The sequence below is a fragment of the Lutjanus erythropterus genome, chromosome 14 (genome assembly GCF_056507025.1).
Source record: "Lutjanus erythropterus isolate fLutEry1 chromosome 14, fLutEry1.hap2, whole genome shotgun sequence".
Lineage (NCBI taxonomy): Eukaryota > Metazoa > Chordata > Actinopteri > Lutjaniformes > Lutjanidae > Lutjanus > Lutjanus erythropterus.
This window is the reverse complement of record NC_139330.1, coordinates 16,877,760-16,902,824: the sequence shown is the minus strand read 5'-3', so window position 1 is coordinate 16,902,824 and position 25,065 is coordinate 16,877,760. Positions and strand designations below refer to the sequence as shown.

Here is a 25,065-nt window from a genome sequence, read left to right as displayed (position 1 = left end):
TATCCCCTTATGAAATAATGATAGATGAATAACTGGAAGATAATAGCAATAACTGTAACATTATTTTTAAAAAAAAAAAAAAAAGGGAATCAACAAAGATTTGCTTTCAAACTGTGAGCTTTGTTTGATGTGATACAATAAATGGAGCACAAAGCAGATAAATAGCAGATAAATATGGCATACAGATTGTACAGATGTTACACTGCAAACCTAGGTCCATGTGAGGAATAACTGTATCCTTAATAACATTTTATTTCATTTCTAGATGATGCATTAACAAGAAAAAACAGTTCAGTTATTTTCCATTAGGTATATGGCCGCAACTGAAATACCTTATCAAATATTCATTCTGCATGACCACCAAACAATGTCAAAAACTTTGACAGTATCTTCATCCTATGAAAATATTCTTTCAAAATATACAATATTTATAAGAAATAAATACATCACAGCATTTGCAACCATCTCAACAGAAAATTTTGCCAGGTTTGAAGAATAACAGTATTTTTTGTATACAGGAGGCAAACAGGTAACAGGGGCTTACAGTATGTACAAATACATTACAGCATGAACTCTTAACAGTATATAGTGCACAAAAAATAGCAGGTAATAGTTTTCTCTCTTCATTATTATGACTGTAGCAAGGTAATCAGTGAAAATAATACATGCCTGTGTTATAACACAGTGGAATTCTTTTCTAAAGTGTGTTGGTCAAGGAAGCTTTTAATCTTGTAATTTGCGTTCCAGCTCTGAGAAAACCTTTGCGTTGATTTCATCCACTTCATCTTCCACCTGGGAAAAGATCATTTAAAAAATGTGAAATGTGACTTAAACGTCTGTAAAGATTTATTTTTATCTTCATTCTAATGTGACAAAAACTCCACTCAGTGTAAGTATCAAAAGCTACAGCCACAGATTGAAAACTATTCTGTCTGGTTTCATCATTTAGCCTTAAAGGCCCCAAATAACCACACGATTTTCTGCATATGATGTTGATTTAAATATTCATACAGCTACTTCTGAAACCAATGCCAGAACAAAATCAACAGTGAAGCTTGGTCATAAAATTAAAACCTGCATGAATCTCTGCTCATCTACCAAAACAAATAGTACAAGGGAACTGATCTTGATAATCACCTGCTCCACGTTGTCAACTTCTGGGATATAAAACTGCATCATGTTCTGAATGCCGTTCTTCAGGGTAACTGTGGAACTGGGACATCCTGTGCAGGAACCAACCAGCTTCAGCTTGACTGTGCCATCCTCAAACCCCTTAAAGATGACGTCACCGCCATCTTCCTGCACTGTAGGTCTTGTGAGAGGAAGGGACTATATCAATTCATACAGAACAAAGCAGCACTAGGGACAGATTAAGACTGTTATCTCTGCATAACTGTCTGTTACTACACTGTGAGCATCATTGTTAAGAGTGCTGAGTAAAGACATATAAAGGAACTATCTGATCAGGATTGAAATAATATTCAAAATATATAAAAATACTAAAGTCAGCTATCACAACTGCAATGCATGGACATACACTACATTACCTAAATTGCTCTCAAGGTTATGACAAACCCCTATTCCTGGGATGTTGTGCAAAACCTGAATAAAACCAGAATGACTTGCAAAACCCTTTTATAAATATACACTCATTCTGAATTTGATGCCTGAACACTTTCCAAACAGGTTGGGATGGGGGCATGCTTAGCATAGTGATACTTCACCTTTTCTTCTAAAAACCCTCAGTAAGTGTTGATTGAAGTTTTGAAAGTTATTTTTTTCTTCTCATTCTTACTTGATATACAAGTTAAAGTACTCAACAGTCTGGGTCTCTGTTGCCATATTTTGTGCTTCATAACGCACCACACATTTTCAATAGGAGACAGGTCTGGATTGCAGGCAGGTCAGTCTAGTACCTAAACTGTTTTACTACAAAGCCACACTGTTGTAACACATGCAGAATGTGTCTTGCTGAAATAAGCAGGGACGTCTCTGAAAGATGTCTGGATGGCAGCATATGTTGCTCCCAAACCTGTATGTAGCTTTCAGCATCAATGATGTCTTTACATTTGTGACTGTTAGCTAAAAATGCTTTGGACACTAACACACCCCCGTTCATCACAAATGTTGGCTTTTGAAGTTAGTGCTGGTAACAGTTTAGATGGTTCTTTTCCTCTTTATCCTGGAGGTCAGGCCACAGCACACTTTTCCACTCTGCGCCAGTCCATCACAGATGAGCTTGGCCCCAGAGAAATCACCAATGTTCCTGGATGGTGCTGATATATGGCTTTCACTTTGCATGGTAGAGTCTTAACTTGCCCATGTAGTATCCTTTATACAAGTATGTAGAGTTTTACTGCAGTTTTTAATGCAGTGCTGGCCGAGGGATGAACGGTCACAGGCATTTAATATTGCAACTGGTGAAATCCCTAAGTTCCTTGCAGTTTTGTGTTGAGAAATGTTGCTCTTAAACTGCTGGACTATTTGCCCACACGGTTTTCTACTACGTGCTGCACCTCACCCCATCCATGCTTGGGAACAACTGAGCCTCTTTAATATCCAACCATGATACGATCACCTGTTACCAATTAACCTGCTTACTTGTCAAATGTTCCAAACGGGTGTTTTTTGAGAATTCCACAGGTTTCCCAGTCTTTTCTTGCTCCTGTCCCAACTTTTACACATTGTTACACATTGTGGTACTCTCTTTTTATTTATGTTTTACACAGCATCCCAACTTTTTTGGAATTGGTGTTTGTAGCTTTGTACCTGATTCTGGTGTCCAGAAGCTCCTTTATCATAGATACGATATCATCATCATCTTCAGAATGACCTAAAATAAAGACAATTTACAGCATGGAGATATTTACACAATATATAATAAAGCAGCTGCATAACTCCACAATGACTAATATGGGCAGGTTGCATACTCACTGCTTTCATGGTACACTGCCCCTGTTGTTATTGGTTCACCACTCTCAAAAAATTTAGCAATGGCCTCCAAAGCGTGACGCTTAATGTCTGTCCATTCCACATCCTCATCTGTCTGACAGCAGAACAAAGATCTCACTTGTTGTTCTCACCACAAAGATGCCATGAGAAGAGATCCAGAGACATGCTGTACGAGTATATTTAATACTTACTTTAGTGACAGTGATGAAATCAGGGCCAAAGAACACACTTTTCACTCCTTCGATTTCAAACAGGTCCCTAAAAGAAACATCTTATCATATTGTTGCTCAACAAAAATGAAAAACACACCACTGACAGAATGAAGCCTCTGTTCATGTTTGTTCATTTAGTGATAATAACATTCACTTGTGTTGGCTTTTATCAAGAGCGTCACTGATGATTCCACTGCTTTTTACAATGTTGTCATTTTTGTCCAAATCTATCAGCAAAGAAAACATCATATCTACTCACTGCATTCATACAGTCAGTTGCTTCACTTGCCAAACACCTTGGAACATCATAGTGTAATCTGCAAAGGGTACATCTACTTAATGTACCCTTCTGCTAAACAACTCCATGACTGACAGAAAGTGAGGACACAACCATGAATAGCTCAATGAAGATACTATCCATTGTCAAAATGTTCTTGACTGTTTATCTGAAAAAAGAGAATGGAAAAGCTACGCGCTCATGCCTCTCATGCAAATATCCCAATGTAGAGAACAACATTTTGGCAAACTACTGGCATCTTTTTCCTTCTTTATAAGCAGATATACGCTATGAGTGTGCAGCTTTCTCATTCTTTTTTTTAATGCCTGCTTGTATTGTGCATTTTCCTTCACTTACTTTTAAGGCTATTATTTCTAAACATGACAATCAGTAGGGGTGTCACAGTTTCGATTTCAATAATCAAAATCAAAGGCAGAATTCTACCAGTATTTTTCTTCTCTCCATTCCCACTAACTTGTCCAAAACGTGTCAAAGGAAATAAAACACTTCAAAGCCTAGACTATCAGACTTGCTACTATATAGATAATATTCTTAATCAATCTGCAAATGTAAATGACAGTTGTTGGAGAATAAAATTGATAATTTATTGGTCTTTACAACTTAAGACACAGTAGTCAAGTAATGACATAGCCATCAGTGCAAAAAAAAGTTTTAAATCGAATCATGAGCTTAAAATTTAAGATCAAACTGAATCGTGGATTTGAAGAATCGTGACACCCCTACTATGCTATTAAACTAGAAACAGTACATTTGATACAACCTGGCTAAAGATGAACATTCAGCTGAGCTCGGAGAGGGAAAGTCGAGCGTCCCAGTTCCTAGGACAGGTTTACCAGGGAGAAACTTCAAGCTGCTGGGATTTGGTGTGTCTTGAGTCTGGATGGACAGGTGTCTTACTGAAATAAATCATAGAAAACAAATTCTTAGCTACAGTTTATATATATTTTTTCTTGTCTTCATGGTAGTATCATAAAAACGTGTTAAAAGAAGATGACAAAGAGTGAGTGAATTTATTAAGGAGCACAAATCACGGTTTCTCACTTGTCAAGTGTGTGGATCCTGAGCCAAGCTGAGGCTGAACCTTTCTGAAGCACTGAGAGTGGTATGAGCTCCTGGTCTTGTCTGGACACCTTATAACGTAAAGAAACATGTCTGTCAATATAAAAGTTAAAACTCATTCATCTCTTGAGACGGGATTAAATAGTAAGGGTGAAAGCAACGTCAGCAAATGCTTTAGCTGTTAACTCAAGATTTTAATGTAACTACACGTCTACACGTTATCCAGAGGCTTAAACATGTTACTGACAATAAAGCTTCAAGTTCGGGCTAGCTAACGTTAGCGGCTAAGTTATGTGCTTCATATCAGGAAATACGGCGATAAAAAATCAAATACCATACAAAATGGAAATTATTTAACTAGCTGTTTCGATATCTCCACCTATATGGATGGATTGGATTAGAGACAAACCGCTGCCTTGTGTCGCAGTTTGCTGAATAGGTAATTAGCTTAGCTAGCTAAAAGTATCGTCCCAACTACACATCATAATCGCGACCTAATGCTTTACAGAAGCACTATAACGTCTCTCATCAGCAGTACAACGTGTGTACATGACAATATGTCACAGCTGTAGATGTCCAAACCTAAAGTGAGCCGTATTTCTTGCCCGTAACAACTGACGAAGACCCCATCTCATGTGCGCCGCCATTTTGTTTGTTTTGAAACTGAGGACCTCATGTGGTAGACAGCACGTACTCCTGAACAAGGGCTCTGATTAACCTAAATATCAATCTCTGATATTCACTTTGCTTCAGTTTATTTCCACTGTGAAACAGTCAGAGTAATTTATTGTTTGAGAGAGACAAAAATGAATAAAAATATAATAAACAGAAATATTCAGTAATAATATTAAAATGGTTAATTATAGTGTAGTCATAACAATATATAACAATATATCGAAAACTACAATGAAAAAAACGTCTCAATACCATACCGGGCTTTGCTTTTATTTAATTTTATTTATCTTAATTTATTTTTTGCAGGAGGAAAGAAGAAGCACTTTAAGTTAAAAGGAAAAAACAAACAAACACAAATGCTGCACACATCAGACTCCTTATTTAATAAAGTCATGATTTTTCTTTGTTTTTTAATAGTGCGGTAAATATCATTATATGGACATGCTATTGTGGCATTATCATACCTTGAGTTTAATTAAAGGCATCTCTACAGGTTGTTTTTCTCACAATAACAACACTTAAGACACATTAACTCTGATGGAGTATATAGTCAGATAATTTATTAAGCATTTAGTAAGCAAGTAAAAGTAGCCTACCACAGTTAAACAATTACAAGTTAAGTTACAAGTTAGCTGCATTTGAAATTTTACTGCTACATGTTTTACACATGTGTAGGCTTAATCTGCAAAAAAAAAAAAAAAAAAAAAAAACTGAAACCTATGGGTGTTAATAATAAATAAATATAGTGAGGTGAAAATTACAATATTTCCCTCCAAAATAGTGGAGTAGAAATATAAACTAGCATAAAGTAAAACATTCAAGTAAATCACAAGTACGGTAAAGCTATACTTAGCGGCGTAAATGTACTTAGTTCCTCTCCACCAGTGGTTTCCAGGAAAAACAAGCATGTCACTTAAAACACATCAATCATTCCTTACATAAAAGGACTATTGTTTTGCCCTCCAGTCAAATGTTTACCTGTAAAATTCATGTTAAATACACACATAGACACACATCTGTAGTGGTAGTGAACAACACGCTGGTTTAAGATGGAACATAAAGTTGAGTCTGCTTAGACTAAAACAAACAAAGTGACAGAGTTATGAGGGCCAACCCCATGTTTCCCAACAGTTACTCTGACAAGGCGAGGTGGTGCCCAAAGGAGTGGCAGAGAAAGAGACTCACCCATAAAAGCAGGCTGGATGGTGGAAGATCAGAGCTGACTACAACGGTGCAACAGTCTGCTTGAAGAACCTGAACTACATATATCATATTGAGTTAGGACTTAATTATTATTATTATTATTATTATTATTGTTCCAGTATTAATCCTACTATGTAGGTATGAGGCTGAGCCCCTGAGGAGGTCTGCCGCTGCTGCTCAGTGCTTTGAAGACACCTGGATTTAAGGAATCTCTGTTTTAATTTGTTGCTTGTCTTCCTCACCACCAAGACATGGTGTTTTGGATTATCTTCCCCATCTCCCTCTCCTTGGTCTCCTTCATCGGAACATGGAGTGTGTAAGTTTATCAGAATTCATACTTTCTCATTTGTGTTTGAAACCATTATTTTATAAAGCAAACAAACAGTAATGTCATGGAGGTTTAAGTGCTTCATGATACTGAGACTCCTGACGTCACTTAAACGATATCTTCCTGTTATTGTGATTCCGGTAACAGCACTGATAACATTTGGCCATGAGGCGAAAGTGATGAGATGGTGTTACATTGTTTTTGGCAGACGTGCTCCTCACATGCTGTAATACTGTAATATTACAGCTCTGTGAGTGTGTTATCTGTGAAATGTGTATATGCAAATGTCCTCTTCAGAGCAGCATTTGAATTTGAAAGCCTAAGTACACTCACTTACCTGCTATCTCCACTTGAACATACAGCATTATGTCACAGCAGCCTTGAAATATGTGCTCAGGCTAGTTTTGTCCGGCTCAAGGTGTGCACACCAGACTTTCAAGAAATGCCAAGAGACAATATTGTTCAACAATTTGTTTCCTTCATCCTGGGACATGCATTCCTCTAAATCCACTTGTTCTTCATGGTGATAATTATTAAGCTCTGTTTGTCATTAGTGACTACCCATGCAGTGATACTTGTTCCTCACTCTGCCATTTTCATTTACTGTTTGACTCAATATCTTATACTGACATATATGTATGGTTTACAGTATTTGTTTCATTATGTATATATATAGAATATAAGCAGAATTTTTGTCATTTGCAGGAGCTCATTCTTCAGACTGTGGACAAGTGTTTTTTTTTCAACTACTGATGAATCAGCATGAGAGTAAAGCCATTGAAGCATAGTGGGCAGTCATCCTCTCCTCTAAATATGTTGTTTATTGCTGCAATAAAGTTAGAAAAGATATTTAACATCCAGAAATCCTCATAGATCAATTTAGTCTACAGGAATGTGCTGTTAATAACAAACAACCACAACAACTCAAATAACTACAAAGAGACACTGAAATAAAAGAGATGCCACTTGACTTTAAAGTAAAACTTTTAGCCTTTTATAACTCTGTGTCCAGGGGCCCATTGTCTCTTAATCCATCCATGGGTTTCACCATAGTATTGATTTTGTTTTATATTTGCAGATACGGCCTAGCCTTCTCCAACAATCATGTGTGCTCCCTCAGTGACTGGTGAGTTGTGTCTCATTATTGCACACAGTTGACCATCAGTATTTGGATGCGACAGATTCTTGTGAAACTCATTCATTCATGTTTTCAGGGGAGGTGAAAACTTCTGCAAAGGGAATCAGTCCACTGGATGTTGCTATGTTCCCACTATAAGGTGAGAATTCAGCTCATTTGCTTATCCTTTCCACTGCAATCAAATACTGAGATGTCATTAATCAGTTAAAACATATTATGTGATTACAGCTCAAGTGGAAAATCTGCACCAGAAAACTCTCTTTTTACAGCCACAATCAACGCTGGATCCTTTCTGTGTGAGTTCACCTGCCTGTAACATGATATATGATGTGAGTGATATGTGTTATACTGACTGTGATCTCCTCTTTAGTTCTGATGTTCTGTATATTCCACCATGCCCACATCATGGAGAAACACGCATGTCACACCATGCAGAGCAAGTTTGCACTGGTCTTTGGTGTGGTGGCAGCCATGGGGGCATTTGCAGCTGGAAACTGCAACGTAAGTACTGCACTTAATGTAAAATAAAAAGTGAAAATTCATCATAACAGTAAGCTGGCAGGACTTCATCAGATAATGTTGACAATAAAGCTGAACAGCTTCGATTTGCAGCTGTGCTCAGACAGCAAACAAAGGTGGGTAACTATTTGTTTTATGTCACCTGTAATGATTTAGAGCACAAGCCAAGTTAGTGACGCGTATACACCTCCTCCACAGTTTGGGACTAAAGATGGTGATAAAAATTTTATTTGACAAATAATAATAAGAATATTAAGAATATATGCATTAAAACGTATCAGCACTGCATTATTTTAAAAGTACATCACTGTCAAGCAGATGTTTCTGTTTCTCTGCCCCGGTTTCAACTCATCTGTTGAAAACTTACCTGTCCTCCACAGCCGGGTGACCTGTCACTCCTTCACTACCTGGGAGCTGCCATCAGTTTCACGTGCATCTGCTTCTACACTGTCATGCTCACTGCGCTGACCGGGAGGTGTGTGCTGACAGGATTTGAGAGGGCTCTCTACCCACTACGCATCATCTCCACTGTGTTTCAGGCCATCGTCACCATCTGCTGTATCCTTCCAAACATCTTAATTGTCCTTTTGTGTGGTTAAGTCTACAAAACTTTTCTATTTGAGGGTATTTTAGGTAGGTTATAATGATAGTGAGCCATGGCTGGTAAGGCAGGGTGGATGATAGTAAACTTTGTGGGGTTCATTTGTTGTGGTTTGAAACAGGACATTTCAGCAGCTGACTTCAGCAATGACGCCTGAGTTTCACTCTACAAGTGCTTTACAACACTACAGTCACTTTGTGTCATATATTGTTCCGGTTTGCTGCTCTGTTTACAAAGTGGGATTGGTCACAACTGTCCACATGGCAGAAGTAGATACAAAATTAATGGAATTTTTAGCCACATCAACAATTCGCCATTGATGTCCTGTAGCACCCAGCTTTGAATCTGACACTCTTTTGTCTGAAAACTGCACAATGATGCAACATGAGCAGTTTAGGATTTAACTGGGTATTCACCACACTACATAACATTTATGCTGGACAGGGCTACAGCAAGCAAGCAAAGTTTTATTTTAATAGCACCTTTCACAGATACCTGTCACAAAGTGCTTCACAGCCAAATAGATAAAACTAAATAGAATTAAATAAATAAAACAAAGATAAAATGCCAGATTAAAAAATACAGTGGGAGCAAGATTAAAACAAAGTTTTATTTGCTTTTTAAAAGAGTCCAAAGATCTAAAGCTTACTGGGAGACTATTCCTAAAAGTGGCATGATTATTCTGAACTTGGAAAATCTGGATTCTCTGACCTCTTTATCAACTAGTATTGTCCTCTTGCATACTGCTGCATATTTCTCTGTACTTAGACATAATTGGAAATGAGAGAAACCGCAATGATTTTTGGAGAATGAATAAATTAAATGCACTTTGGCAGTAGTTGGTGATACATCTCAAGTCAAATCTGAATACAGAATACACACTGGTGTGCAAGAATGGTAAATACTGTATTACAGGAAGACAAGAGCTGGCATCCTGTAACACATGCTCCCTTGTGTAGTAAAAATAGATACAAAAGATTAGTTTTTTTATCACAAATGAATGCATATAAGATTGATTAAGATTTTAATTTTGAAGAGCTGGGAATAAAAACATCTGTGTAGGACAAAATATACTTACAACATTGGGTTAATAGTGAAGATCCTCAGCAGCTATTTACAATACATATTTTTTACAAGTGATCAGTAAAACATCTGATTTCCTTTAATCGTTCCACACATCCTTAACTTGAAACCCTTCAGACACCGTTTTGTTTGCCCAGGATGCTTATTTTTACCTCCACCTGTCTGCTATATTTGAGTGGATGCTCAGTGTCAACCTGGAACTGTTTGAGCTCAGCTACACCGTGGAGTTTTACTTCTTCTCGTCCTACATGCTTTCAAACCTGCTGAGCAAGCGGGACGAAGAAAAGCCATTGATGATGACGATGTCCTGATATGAGGCTGCCAGGGTCCAGCTGAGGCACGAGGGCGGAGAGGATGGACTGAGTAAAACATCTGTGCAGACAGTGGCTGGATCGTGGCTGAAGGATCAGTAATTCTTTTTCATCACTCCACTAGGATGGATCTATACCCATTTATGGATTAAGGCCACTTTTATTTCACCATCTTGATACTGTTGCCTAAAATTTTATGATTTTCTTTACTGGGCATTTCTGTTCCTTAGGTAAAACATTTATTATTTATTGAAACCAACTAGTTTGTACAGCAAATGAACAAAATTTATCAGTTGTATTACACTTAAGTGCAAGCCGTTTTGCTGCTCTGCCACCAGAACAATGCACCTTTTTTTTTTTTTTTTTTTTTTACATAATCAACAGTGAATTCCTCATCAGGGGCATTAATAAGGATCAAAAATCATGAAAAATCCTGCTGATGTTGGTTTAGCATTAAGGTTCTCTAATTGATCTAAGCACTTACTTAAAGCTTTGGCACTTTAATAAAATCATGACCACTGTAAACACTGAGAAGTCCTGTTATTTTAGTGCTGATACACAGATTTGGCTTCGAGGCTGTCAGGAGGGTGGAGGACATTGCAATCCACCCATTAAAACACGAACAAGTCTCTGTGACGTGAGAAGATCCTGTTTGACTGGATAATTAACTGTGACATTTGACATGAGAAGTTAGTTCTGACTGTTCATTCATGGTATAAAAGACGTCAACAGGACAAGTTATAGATCCAGAAGTGCAGCGTTGACTTTGTACTGCGCCTGCTGTGGGTGTTGTCTGCATCCTTACTAATACAAAGTTTTTAGGTGCGGTCTGTTGAATGTATTGCAGTGAATGTGGACATCAGAGAACAAAATACAGTGATAACTCACCTTTTTAAAACAGCGTAAAGGCCGTGAAAACATATTTTCTCTCGTGCGCAGTGGAGTCCTACATGACTACAATATTTTGTGCCAGTGTTTGAACAGATTTGATTATATTACTTGAGAGATTTCTGTATTTGTGGTTTTGTTCTTGTTTTTTCTGCTGTGGTTTGAAGTGGGCAGGGTTAAGTTGGCACAATGTGATGTCACATTATTCCCCTGCCTTAAGCCAAAGTAAAACAGGAACTTCTAGATGCTGTTCCAGAAATATCATTTAAAAGCCCAACAAGTATATGCAGAAACGCGATCAACACAAAAGCCTTTCTCCACACTGTTGTCTGGTTCACTTTGTTTAGTTATGGATGCTAGTTTTAAAAATATATTTATATATATTTGATATCATTGATCATTTAATGTTTATTTTTTGAAATGATGTAGATGGTTCTAAGGTTTACACCTGCCATTAACATGGGTCTTTGTAATTCAATCTGAAGTGGACAATTTTAAACGTGTCAGTCCACACCTGGCATTAAAATGTGTCTTGAGTGACCTCTTGTGCTCAGATCTCACTTCCCCGCTCTACATTCACACAAACATTTGTCCATTTTGTCAGTTCAGCACTTTAAACTCCAATATTGACTGATATGAGACTCACGTTTTTTTTTTACTTTCTCTGACTCTGTGGAAATCTGATGTTTTCACATCACAGACTACAAAGACGGGCATTAATCCAAGATTCAGAGAAAGTAAAAGTGTCGTCCTGTTAATAGTGCACTTATAAAATTCCAAGGCGTCACAGAACATCTCTCCTGCCTGTTACAACAGCACAATGTGTTCACAAACATCTGCTGCTTATCTTGGCAGGTAAGACAGCCCAAACACAGAATTTGCATTATAATAAAACAAAAGATGTATTTACAGATCGTCAGTGGAGTAGGACTCAGTCGCACAGGACACATTCCATTCGCACTGCTAAAGGAATGAGGCCTAGCAGCCTAAACCACCACAAAATTTATTCTGAGCAATGAGATCTCAGTGCATGTTGGTGCATTCACACCTGTAACTCAGAGCTGTCCAACTTATAGGATCACACAGAGCGCATGTTAATGCTAGGTGTAAACAGGACCTTAGACAGCAGCCACTACAAGAAGAAAGTTAGAAACTACATTAGAAGACAGTGTGATTTTTTTTTTTTTATGGATGAAATAAGGTCATGATAGCTGCCACGCTTCATTTTACAACTGCTGTATTGGATGTTGATTTGTCTTTGCTTAATTTTCATGATATAGATGACAGAAATACTGAATGAGAGATTGCACTGAGTGGAGTAGAGGCTAGTCCAGAGTTACGTCATGAAGCAGAGTCCTAAATAAGCAGCTGTTTTAACTTGAAATAGGCAGATAAGCACGAGTGTTACCAGTGATACTAATTAAGTTTCCATTATGTTCAGGTCAAGTGGAGTCAGGGTGCTGCAACCACAGACATACAGATATAAACGGCCTTTGGATCGTACATCAACATCATATTGGATAGGGCCAGACTGACCCATGAATACATAAAAGTAAATGGAGGAGCTGCTATTTTTCTGGATAAATAACACCAAAATATTTTATTTCACATCAATTTCAGTGAGTGGTGCTATATTTAAAGGTTCATGATCTACACTAAGTAAAACTTTTTTCCTTACTGCATATAGGTCATAACTATAATATAACTCAACTCACTGCAACTGGTGGAGAAATAAGTTATTGTGCTTTACATCCAGAAAAAAAGCAGCACCCCCATTTAAAGAGAACTGTCACCAGAATCTGTAGCTCCCCTTGACTTTATGGAGCTTTTAAGTTTGAAGTCATATTGTAGCTGACCAGACTTAGTTTTTGTTCACTCTCATGCTCCTACTGTCATTTTTGACCACAAAAGGCAGCTGTTTTTAGTAGAAAAACCAACAAAAATGCACTACCTGCTCTGTACCAAATACCAGACAGACACAGTTAGAGACCAGCTGTTGAACGCAAGTGGAGTATTTAACAGCTGCAGAGTGAGATATTTCCCCCAGGAGAGGGTGGAGACCAAGCAGAGCTAAAGTAAAGAGAATATTTGCACATTGCTCCATAACTGTAGGATGAGTAAACAATCAGCTGTTAACAATAAGTAACTGCGGGCTTTAAGTCATTCAGTGCTACACTTAAAACCATAAATGTTCACAAAACAAAACAACATGTTTCTGGTTTTAATGCAAAGCACTTAACCTTTACTTGAAAGAAGGTAATATACATCCTGGAATTACAGATAATAAAGATACATTATGAGCAAAATCATTTCACAATGAATATCATCTTTCCTTTGCATCAACCAAGAGAGGAGTGTGACATTATCTACAGTTTTTGTTAGGAAGAAGACAGTGAATAGCACACCTAATTCTGTCAGCATCTTTACTGTATGGTACACTGTAAAAAATGTCATCTATATGCAGTAGTCCACATTATCATTAACCTTAATAACAAAAAAAGAGAAAAAAAAAAGAAAAAACAATTTGAAAAAACACGAGTTTCATGGTTGTCTTTCAACTAAGAAGTTCAACTGCAATGCATACATTATAAATAAATGTAAGGGGAAGAAAAAAGTTCAAAAAGTACTACAAGCAATATTCCACAATTCCAGCATGGCTGAAACAACAAGTGGCCTTTAATCCAAAACCCTACACTTTGGAGTGTGACCACGGCTTTTACAAACCTTTAAGATACTGTAGATTCTTCATGCGTAACACTTCTGGATAAATCAAGTTAAAATTGCCTTTTAAAATTGTTCTGATAAAGGATAAGTTGCCTACCATCTTTTCCTGTGAGGTGAGAAACACTTTTTGTAAGGAGTGAGAACTCGGCATGAGAAAAACACAAGGCTGTATAGTTATTTTTCTTTTGCAACTCCAAGCCATTAAGTACTGAAAAAAGCTCGTTCTTAGCTAAGCTAGGGGAGGTCACTGGTATTAATCACAGAACTCTTCAACTCTAAAAGCAAATAATTTGTGTTCTCTTGCTCACGTATGAAATCTTGAGCCAAATACTCTTCTCCTTCCTGGCCTCCTCCCTATTTTCACTAATTCTCATATTGGGGGAAGCTCCAACTGTACACACTATGAACAAATCTCTTTTTTTAAGAAAAGGAAAAGATACTACAGTAGTTGACAACTCAAAAATTATTATTGTGATGATGACGATGCGGTTTGGTAATTGTTTAAATCTACAGCAAGTTGAAAGGGGAGGGGGGGGTTTCAAACAGAGTACATATTCTTGGTGGTGGATCCGCTCTTGCTGGATGTGTCGTCATGTGACTGGTAGCCTAACATGGCTTTGATGGGGATGTTCAGACGCTCTTTATAAAGTTGCCTGTGGAAAGACAAGAAAGCTCTGTGAGAACTAATTCTAACTCAATGTCGCCATCTAGTGGTCAAATACAGTTAGCAAATCTATGAATCTACCACCACTTGGCATCATTTCCCATCGACACTGACATTTTTCTACTCACCCTATCGTCATGATGGCCTCCCTGTTTTGGCAGTTGCTCGTCCAGATGGCTATTTTGTCACCTTTGGGTCTGACGTTGACCACAGCTCCACACACATCTTCACTTGCCTCATCAAATGACTCACCGACTAAACACAAGAGCTGCAAAACACACAAAACGTGACATGCCATATGAATCATATTGTTTATTATTATTATTCATGAATCACAAGTGGTGATGAAACGGTACGAAAATGTCATAACAATTTTTGTGACCATAATTATCTCTAGGGCTGCAACTTGTTGATTACTTTCCCAATACATTGATTAGTTGCTTGGTCTACTGTACATCAGAAAATTGTGAAAAAATGTCAAGTAGTGTTTCCTAAAGCCTGGGGTTACGTCCTCAAATGTCTGGCTTTATTAACAACCAAAAGATGTTCCATTTATTTCCTGTATTTTCATACAGGACCATAGAAACAAAAAAAATATTAACATTTGAGAAGCTGTAAAGTGAGAATTTTGACTTTGCTTCTTAAAAAATTACTCGAACCAATAAATAAATTTGCAAATTAATTGGCGATTAATATAATAGATGACAATTAATCAATTAATCTGCAACTAATTATCACAGTAACCAGTATTATTGTGTTTTTGTTAAAATATGCTGCAGAAGTTCAGAAAGCATTGATACACACAGTAAAATCATTTCAAGTTTTATAATGAAAACGCATCATGTCCTTTGCAATGTCAGCGTTTTCTTGAGGCAAAACAAACCCATGTTGTAAGCTGTGCCTGGGAGACTGTTGCAAATTTTGGTTAATGCTGAACAGTATTTACTGCATGGGTTGTTTTGGTCCTTTTATGCCTTTATTCGATAAGACAGCTGAAGTTAGGAAAGGAAAGGGGGAGAGAGAATGGGAGGACAACATGCAGCAAAGAGGCACAGGCTGGAATCACCAGGGCGTCCTTACTGCAAGTTTTCAAAGTGCGGTAATAAAACACTGTTTTAATAATAATGCAAATGTAAAACAGAAATACTAAACACTGGAAATTTTTCTGTGGCTTATTGTGATAAAGCTTATTTTTTCATCCCTAGGAATACAAAGGTTAATCTACGAGATTTGCTTGGTTGCTCCATGAAAACTGTTGTCTTACCGTCTCCATCCAAAAGCGATCAAGGTCGTTGTGTCTCTGTTGTTTATTGAGAGTCATCAGCCATCGACCCCCCAGCTTGTTCCTGTCGTCCTCCCACATCGGTTTGATCCCATCCTGGAACACAAAGTGGACAAAAAAAAAAAAAAAAATTAAATAAGCCTTAAAAAAAATAACTAGTATGAATTTGAAGTCGCTGACACGAGAAACAACTGCACTTTCCAAATGAAACAGATTTTATTTTTAAAAAAAGGCCTTACCTTAAATAAACAATAATCGCAGCCGAAGCCAAGTTTGCTTGGTTGCTGTATGTGGTTGTATAATCTGTAAGAAACACAGAATAGTGACTCTCAAGTGACAGTTTGTCCAATACCAGTATTAGTAATGCCTCAAATACAGCCTAAAATGCTGGATCAAATCTATGTACCAATCTGATATCACATAATTTATGAGCCCTGAAATGGAGCCCTGATATCTCACAGCTTTTTTTTTAATAACAGTGATATCATATCACATCTCTACCAGATTAGCAGAAGGGCTGCATGTTTTTGTTAAAATGTGAATCACAGTTTTTCTCCCTGAGAATTGACCTTGTGATTCTCTCACTTGATTCCTTTTTTTTTTTTTTCAACAAAAACATTTATTGCACTCTCAGACGCCTAAGTAAAAAACACATCTGAGATGCTTGCTGTCTAGACAGGGCTTTAAACAGACGACATACACATATCAAAGTGTTGGATTCAAACTTAAAAGTCTCTTGTATGAAACAAGATTAAGTAATTTGAAGATCTGATTAAGTGTTCTAATGCAACGTAAGAACTTTAGAGCACTTAATCAAAATGATTACCTTCAATTCTGTTGAACATAAAAAAACAGAATGGCAATGCACTGTATGTTTGTGTTATTGAGGTTTGTGCGGTCGCTGGGTTTTGTGATGTTGTTTGTTTGTCCTATAGGAGCCAATCAATTGTCATCATTTAGAAATGAGTTCACATAGATCACAATTTTTTTTTTTTACAAACAATTGTGCAGCCCTAGTCAGTAGTACACAGCTGTTAAAAAACAACAACAACCCAATATAATCAGTAGGAGATTTGTCAATTTTTAAAAGGGAGGCTGGAAACGGTTCGTTTTGTTCATCTGCGACTTGTGAACTGACTCAGGAACGACTCTTTAGAGAGAATATCATAAAGAATAGATCCAAATATCATAGATCCAAGATGAAAGTGACAGAAGGGTGAAACTCAGAAGAAAAATTACAACTTCAAATATTTCAGAGCCCTGGCTGGGACCATAACTTGCACGGGCTGCAGTTAAATAAAGTATCAATGTGTCAAGCAGACTCCACTAACACATTCAGCTGAACAGCCTCTCTGCTCCTGCACCGTCCCTGCTAACAGGAGATGGAGGGGGAATGGCAGGTTAACAAGGGGGGCACATATTGGTCATTCTGCTAACAAGGAGGGGCAGCATCCCCCACATCCCTCCACAAATTTCCCACTGATAATATATGCATTTTTTAACTCACTGGTATCAGATCAGTAAAAAGGTGCAAGTTGCTTTTCTATAAAAACTGTTCTGCTTCTTGGAGCACACTAATTTTTCAGAAAATCTTACATTTTATATCTTAACCAGTATTTTAATTTAAGTGGCTTCAGTGATTTTCAAAATCAGAATTCTCTATCATATCTAAAAGATGACTAAATCTCCATAAGCCTAATAAAAACGTGTTTTGGCTTCAAGAAATCCCTTCTCATCTCCACATTAATCACAGAGTGAAAGACAAAATCATTTATTTAAATGTTTTCCTTCTGAAACACTCCACTTAAACCCTGTATAGTGACAAAATCATAATGACATTACAGAATTATCGGTCAACACTTACGCCCAAAAGTCCTCCACTGTGTCAAACTTGGAAATGAGACGCAGGTTCTCTGTCCAGCTTTTGCTCTTGTCGTTTTTGAAATACCACAGGGCCCATCTGAGGAGAGGAAAAGACAAGAATCACTTTGAATTCATTGGATAATGACGAAGAATTACAACAATTTCTTTACAAAAATGTTTTCTGAGCAGCAAAATAACTCAGGGATAATTCTGATAAATCTTAGAAGAATAAAGAAATGTCTATAAAAGGCATTTACTGTAAGTGCTACTGAATGAAAAACAAAGTAACCTCAAGGCACGTCCTAATAACACAGATATGCACCCTATTTCACAACAGAACACAACAGCTAGTTACAAAAGCATGCATATCAATGCAAAGAACAGAGAAAGCCGGCCATCATCAGCACTACAAATGCAGCCTTTGTTTATGACGGGTGCTGTTATTCTCCATCCATTCCCAGGAGGGCCAGCAAGGGAGGGATGAGGGCAATGAGAGGGCACTGGCCGAACCCTGTGCCCCCTCCCCCTCCCACCCCCATCACAACAGTAACCAGCCATCTACCCCACCCATGTGTCATAAACACAGATGTTAATACACCGAACAAACCCAAAACAGGGGATGAGACTGTACTCGTGCCATGTAGCAACTCCACTGACACACATTATTACACAACCACATTGGAGAGACAGCAGCACATAGGCGTGTCTCATTGGGTGATGAACCCAGCCGAGGACACAGTTTGTTTACATGCCTACTAACGGTATGCAAACTAACTTAGTCAGTAGGTCAAGTGAAGTCGATGATGGATTTGTCGAGGGGCCTGCTCCTTATATGTCACTAAATTCTCTCAGGCTAATATGTAGCATACCAGCTCAAAAACTCTTTAAAATCCTAATCCAATTAACCCATTTCCTCAGGCGTGGGTGGTGGCTCTTATTGCCAAACACAGGTATAGCTATCTGGGATAACTGTGGGTTTTGAAATAAAGGTAAAACTATTGCTGAGTATATTTAAGCCTATTGAATTTTCCTATGTAGGGATAAAGGGAAGGTTTTACCAGAACTATGTAAGTGCACTGTGAGCTAAAGAATAGTTCAAGAGGATGTATTTTATATGCCGTTCTACTTACTTGGCCATAATGATAAAAAATCTTGGGTTAGATTCAAGTGGGTTCAGTGTACTTTGTCTTGATAATAACCACAGTTGAAGTAAACCCTACAATATTAGCTTACTGAAGATATATCAGTATCTGTGCATGTCAGCCAATAAGTAAGTGAAATATTGCAGTGCAGAAATGGTACATAAATTACAAAACAGCTGAACAAACTGAGTTAATTTAGAAACAGTACATAGTTTGTCCACCAGAAATCACTGCCGAGTTCATTTTTTTTAAACTGTGCAAATACTATTGGCTAATATCTTGTTACTGGATGTTTTAAACTGCCAAATATTAATACTGACCTTAAAATTCACTGCAGAATTTATTTGGCTGACTGCATGCCTGTCTTTCACACCAGAGGATCTTGTCATTCACTCCTAAAACTCCAATTAATGCAGCCATTTAATCTAGCAATTTCTCTAAAGAAAGGAACAGCTTCATTTGGAAATAAAATCATGGGTGCATAAGCATAAAGAACATTGGTGTTTTTCATTTTTTGCCCATTTATTAGTCTATTTGAATTCAGAATACTTTCCACAGCCTATCGCAGGTCCACAGAAACTGAACGCGTTTATCCGTCCTTCCGGCAGCTGCTGTTTCGCTTAATTCGAGTATGAAAATCACATTGCATGACTTGAAACTTGAAAGTGATCATCATGCTTGTAAACTGTCTTTATTTGTCATTTAAATCATATAGAGTTAGTACAGTGAAACAAAACATGGTTCCTCCAGGACCACAGCACTGACATGGGATTACAAAAAAAAGGCCACACAGAAACAACTAAGATTACACAAACCTGACAAGTCTACATAAACAGACAAAGACCATGCAGGACTACATAAAGTGCATTTAGTGTGCAACCATCTGGGTCACAACAGACAATACAGGATTCTGTGTAGTGTGTGATAGTGCAAGAGAAAGTGCTAAGACAGTGCAAAGTTTAAAGACTGTTAAAAATAGTTAAGCTGCTGCATGTGTAAACATTCACTTCTGTACAAATGCCCATGCCTCCTTATGTTACAGTTAGGTAACAGAGACGTGCAGCCTGTTCGTATCCATCTGTAGATTCACCTTAACCAAACTCTTGATAAAAATAAAAGCAGACATGATATTAATACTGTTGCATTACCGATCTCAAGTGAGTTTCAAGTCTCTGCAACATGATTATCACATATATAAAGATGAGCAGACACTTTTTCAGTCCAGGCAGCTAACTAAATCTGCACTTTTGCTGGTTTCAGTTAACTGAGCAGTTTCCTGTTAAACAAGGAACGCTAAATTTTATTCTATCAAACTAACTCAGCCACTCTGCTGCAGAGTACAGCAAAAATGACAAAAGACAGGTTACAACATACACTCGGATTTCAGTTTAGTAGCTCAAACAAATGCATTTAAAACATCAGTCCTGCAATAAATCCTTCCTTTATGAACGTTACAATGCTCTGTATATTCTGCTTTTGCTTAAACTGTTTAAAGGAGGTGTTTTACTCAACTGTATGGTCACCTTTGAGGATGTAGTTTGTGCTGCTGCTGAACTGTATTGCATCATACAGACGTGCTACTGTTATTTCAGCCTACCCTCCTACCGGTTGTTTAAGACAGCATTAGTTTTAGCTGGGTGCACTTTATAAACTGACAACTGAGTGTATACTGGTAAAAATATTTCACAACACAGCAGTTTTTTTCAAAATTCAAATTAAGTGAACAAGTGAACAAGACTTCCTTATGATGAAAAACATCTGTGAACAAAACAGAAGTGACGACACCTCATCCTTTAACTGAGACATCCATCATTAAGGGTGTTAACAGTGGAAGCATCATAATATAATAAATCGACCACAATATGCTTCAAACAAATCTGAGCGCCTAAAACGAGACTGGCAGGATAATGTAGGCCAGGCTCCAGCAGCAGACCTGGACAACCTTGACCTCTGAGGCTGGGCTGAACAAGCAGAATGGCCTAGAAGTGACTTACTAAGTGAACTACTCAGCATTTCCTAAACCAACTGTACAATGCTCCTGAATAGGTCGTCACCACCACAGAACTATGATAACATTTCTAAAAGAACAATAGTGAACAACAATTGCAACACTAGCATGCAGAGTAGGAAGCAGAATTCTTCATTCTGTGCTTCTGGTTTTAATCTACAAAACAGCATGATACCATTTACTAGTAAATTATTCACAGTGATGGTTTTTGTGACTTTTTTTCTTTGCTATGGCAAACTTCAACAAAATGTTAATGTCAACTACATGTCACAGAACTTATCTTGGGGCGGGTTAACCTTAATATGGTGCTCCAAATCATTTTACTAAAAATATAATCATTTAAAAACATATTACTACAGAACACAGGTTCCTACAGCTTTTTTTCAGTAAACACACACCCTCTGAGTCACTATAGAGAAAAGATTTGACTACGTTCTCTGCTTAGGGAGTTTCAAAACTGACAGCATCCTCACCCTAACATTGACTACATGTACATGCACAAAATATTCCAGGTTTTGCCATTATTCAGAAAAAGACAATTCCTACTAAGCTAATGAAAATGAATATTCCACCAATATTCCCATTTACATGCAGATGTGAATACTCAGATTAACCGTATTAAATAAATCCAGTGGTTTACGTATCATAAAAACCTGTTACTTCCAGGTCTTTCATAAATTTAAGAATAGGTGTGTTTCTCCTTCTGACCAGAAATTACTTCTGTGTGTGTAACTATACCCCAGCTCTTGACATGGTTGGCTAGTTGGCTTGTTTATGTTGTATACATCTCCAAAGAATGCTCCAAAACCCTAAATATTGATTGGCATATCCCGAGTGGCTTCCTCAGAAAATGCCACATTCTTAATAAGACCTAATTAAAGGGTCAAATAGAATGTGCCATTTACACGACCCGTAGCAAATTCAGAATATTATCATATTCTGAATAATAGTGAAAAATTAGTGTGCGTGTAAGCAGTCGTTGTAGGGAGGAATAAGTTGAAGCACGTAAAAGTGGCTAATGACCTTTGTGTGAAAGACAAAAAAGCAGAAGCCAGTGTGAAGACACCTCCCCACAAATAAGATGAAGATGACACATGCTCTTCAGGGCAAACTATCAGGCATGCAACCTCTTTCTAATTTGCCAGATGTGAAATAGATATGGACAGGCACACATGGACTGAAATAAATAGACTACTGACCTTATTCTAAAGGTGACAGTACTTTACACTTTTTCATGTTTTTTTTTTTAAAGAACAATTCAGTTTTACTGTCTATGACTGCTAGATTAGTGTGTTTTGTGACTGAATATCCCTCCATTTTGTCTTTCATCATTTCTTGTCTCATAGTAAGTACACTTAGTCCCATTTAGAACGGCAATGATTATCGAATATAAGTGAATAGTAACTGACTATTAAATTAATCCAAAACTATTTTGATAATTGATTGATTGGCCTGAATATTTTTTGTGTGTGGACAAAACAGGACATAAGAGGACATCATCTTGCTCTGTGAAACACTGATCAACATTTTCTGACATTTTATAATCCAAACAACTAATCAACAGATGAAATGATGATGAACATAATTGTTAGTTGCAGCCCTAGTGCCGTTATTTCTGTTGTGCCTGTGTCTCTCTTTTAAGGCCCTTTTACAGCAGCAGAGCATATGTTATCAAGGATTACAGTATTTGTTGCATAACGTTGCAAATCTTCTGCAATAATGTGAAAGTTTAGTTAATCAAAAAATAAATAAATTGCAATTTCCATGCCAAACTCAGTAGTGCTATTTGCATTATGTATTCACCACTAATATCAGAATTAGAGCTGCAAAAATTAATTGAAATATTATTTAAACTGCTATGTGGCCAAATTCAAAAACCAAATCGAGACAGCAACATTTTGCTAAAAGAAAAACAGCTTTATAATGAAGTACTTCAGTGCTGTAGAGATCTCTGATCTACAAATCCTGTTCTCTAAATGTAAGAAAATATGCTTGTTTGGTGCAGAACCCAACAAATGTCCTATCATCATGATTTTAATATTTTTTTACTGTGAAAATGAATACTGGAATGCAAAAATTATCATTCACAATAATCATGAATCAGTCGCAATGTCTGTCAAAAATAACAATATGTTTTTGTTTTTTTTTAACCATGTCACGTAGCTCTTATCAGAATACTGCAGTGCATGTAAGCACAAGCAGCTGGTTATTTCTCACCTGTTTTGCAAGGGGTGCTTGATATACTGCTCAGGATTTGCAACAACTTGGCTGTCAGTCTGTTGATCTTCAGTTTCAGCTGTTTTCTGAGGAGAGAGAGAGACATAAACAGATCATATACCTTTTTTCAATAAAAAAAGACGTTAATTCAACATATATACATCAGTGTACGTCCACTGACCATCAAATAGGTGCTCAGGCTTTATGCAAAGCTATGAGATGGGAGATGAATTAATATTTTACCAGTCTCGTGACAGGCGGTACTGTGGTTTCAATGTGTCACAATGCAGTTTATATGAGGTCTTCCCCTGAACTTAAATGCATCATTATAAGTGAGAAACAGTTTCATAAACTTGTATAACTGGTCAAGCTGAATAAAATAAACTATTAGAAAAATCATCTTCCTGATAGGCCATCGTATCCACATTAAAGTTATTGATTTCTCTCAGGGGACCATAGCCATCATAAATAGTACTAAATAACATATGAAAGTCCAAACAGACACATAAATCGTCACACTATTAAAATTTAAGCTAACACAAAGACTAGGCTGTAAATTAGAGTCCAGCTCCACGACGTTAACATTGTTAACCACTATACATAACAGCTCACAGAAAACAGGTAGCTTTAAGGTGGTAAAATATACATTATTATTTAAGTAGTAAAATACATGCTAACGTTACACTTAGGTAAGTTCGCATCGTTAGCATCAGTTTTAGCAGACGTGCTAGGCTAGCTACAAGCTCGATACACACGTGTCCAGATTGTCATAAAATTAATCAATAATATCGTAGTATGAGCATTTAAATATACTGATAGTTGATTAAAAAACACCATGAGATATTGACTCTAATATCAAAGTATGTTAAAACAAATCGTGGATTGGAGTTTGAATGAACGACGTCCAGTCAGAGTCCCTCCCTGCCAACAAAGTCAGGCACTGCCTTATCCATCACATTGCTGTGCATGCTAACGCTAACTGTGATCCACGCCAACTGACACATCTGTGAGCGCAAACACACTCGTTTCTCTAAAATAATGGCTGCCGTTTCAAGGAGGAAATATTGTAAAATAAAGTCGTCGGATATAGCGAAGAAGTAACGACGATTTCCGTGCACAATAGTCGATTTTTTCCAGCAATCTCTCGTCTCTCTTACCGGCTCCGATGTCGCCATCTTGACAGAAGAAATGTTCTGCCCGTTCAGCGCTTCTGCGTCACACTCCAACCACTCACACACCTACGGAAGCCGCCTATGTCCAGTTCGAGGTGGGTAATATGAGACCAAGGAGGGTTCCCCATAGCAAGGACACATCAAACTTCATGTCTGTGATGTTCCAAATTCTATATAGTGTGTTTGTCCAGAGATCTTTTTTTTCCCACCCAAAGACCCCTTAAAAGATGGAAAATATTCCGGGGACCCCTCATGTTTGTCCCTTGGAATAATTTGATTTTTTCCATTTTTATTTTTGACATATGTATATGTCGCCCATTAACACACTTATTATTTTATTTTTACATATTCCTTATTCTATTTTTATGTATGTTGTATATAGTAGTATAATGCACATATTTACACATATTACATTCTTATATTTTTATTCTATTCTTATTATTTTCATATGCTTATATATAGTTTTATTCTTGAATGGGAGCAACTGCAACACCAACAAGTTCCCCTCAGTGATCAATAAAAGCACTTTGTGATTTTCTATCTGTGCAAGGTGCTTTACAAATAAACTTTACTTTAGTTTAAAGTTACTACAAGGAACTTTGTCTGTTTTGTTAATTTCAGAAGCCCTTGAGGACAAAGGCAGTTGTGTTTCCACTGTCCTCACCACATATATAAATTTATCTGAATGAAATTCTCCTCCTGATTCTTTTTAATAGGCTAACATAC

General features: G+C 37.3%; 3 protein-coding genes across 3 annotated transcripts; 1 reads left to right on the top strand and 2 right to left on the bottom strand.

Moving 5' to 3' along the window:
• Positions 1-99: 99 nt before the first annotated feature.
• On the bottom strand, positions 100-5,197 carry LOC146315409 (NFU1 iron-sulfur cluster scaffold homolog, mitochondrial). Its single transcript, XM_084736412.1, has 8 exons — positions 5,104-5,197; positions 4,504-4,592; positions 4,223-4,358; positions 3,144-3,210; positions 2,935-3,046; positions 2,770-2,833; positions 1,138-1,312; positions 100-792 (listed from the first exon to the last, which is right to left on the bottom strand). The coding sequence occupies exons 1-8, from the start codon at positions 5,166-5,168 to the stop codon at positions 724-726; spliced, it is 777 nt and encodes a 258-aa protein (XP_084592538.1). The 5' UTR covers positions 5,169-5,197; the 3' UTR covers positions 100-723.
• Positions 5,198-6,373: 1,176 nt separating this feature from the next.
• LOC146315408 (transmembrane protein 150A) lies at positions 6,374-10,993 on the top strand. The gene is made up of 7 exons (XM_084735857.1): positions 6,374-6,715; positions 7,806-7,853; positions 7,942-8,004; positions 8,094-8,161; positions 8,236-8,366; positions 8,765-8,942; positions 10,186-10,993. The coding sequence occupies exons 1-7, from the start codon at positions 6,651-6,653 to the stop codon at positions 10,377-10,379; spliced, it is 747 nt and encodes a 248-aa protein (XP_084591983.1). The 5' UTR covers positions 6,374-6,650; the 3' UTR covers positions 10,380-10,993.
• Positions 10,994-13,479: 2,486 nt separating this feature from the next.
• Positions 13,480-24,398, bottom strand: eif4e1c (eukaryotic translation initiation factor 4E family member 1c). The gene is made up of 7 exons (XM_084735699.1): positions 24,325-24,398; positions 23,168-23,253; positions 17,802-17,897; positions 16,177-16,240; positions 15,920-16,033; positions 14,784-14,923; positions 13,480-14,644 (listed from the first exon to the last, which is right to left on the bottom strand). The coding sequence occupies exons 1-7, from the start codon at positions 24,340-24,342 to the stop codon at positions 14,530-14,532; spliced, it is 633 nt and encodes a 210-aa protein (XP_084591825.1). The 5' UTR covers positions 24,343-24,398; the 3' UTR covers positions 13,480-14,529.
• Between the last annotated feature and the right edge of the window lie 667 nt (positions 24,399-25,065).

What these genes read in the sequence shown, in the direction of transcription:
- LOC146315409 (XM_084736412.1), bottom strand. Translation starts at nt 5,168, where the DNA reads ATGGCGGCGCACATGAGATGGGGTCTTCGTCAGTTGTTACGGGCAAGA. An exon ending in GAATGTTCATCTTTAGCCAG is followed by an intron (nt 3,211 to 4,222) that starts GTTGTATCAAAT and finishes TGTTTCTTTTAG; the next exon opens with GGACCTGTTTGAAATCGAAG. An exon ending in ATTTCATCACTGTCACTAAA is followed by an intron (nt 3,047 to 3,143) that starts GTAAGTATTAAA and finishes TTCTGCTGTCAG; the next exon opens with ACAGATGAGGATGTGGAATG.
- eif4e1c (XM_084735699.1), bottom strand. An exon ending in ACAGTGGAGGACTTTTGGGC is followed by an intron (nt 16,241 to 17,801) that starts GTAAGTGTTGAC and finishes TGTTTCTTACAG; the next exon opens with ATTATACAACCACATACAGC. An exon ending in GCGATTATTGTTTATTTAAG is followed by an intron (nt 16,034 to 16,176) that starts GTAAGGCCTTTT and finishes TTTGTGTTCCAG; the next exon opens with GATGGGATCAAACCGATGTG.
- LOC146315408 (XM_084735857.1), top strand. Translation starts at nt 6,651, where the DNA reads ATGGTGTTTTGGATTATCTTCCCCATCTCCCTCTCCTTGGTCTCCTTC. An exon ending in GTGTGCTCCCTCAGTGACTG is followed by an intron (nt 7,854 to 7,941) that starts GTGAGTTGTGTC and finishes TCATGTTTTCAG; the next exon opens with GGGAGGTGAAAACTTCTGCA. An exon ending in GGCCATCGTCACCATCTGCT is followed by an intron (nt 8,943 to 10,185) that starts GTATCCTTCCAA and finishes GAAACCCTTCAG; the next exon opens with ACACCGTTTTGTTTGCCCAG.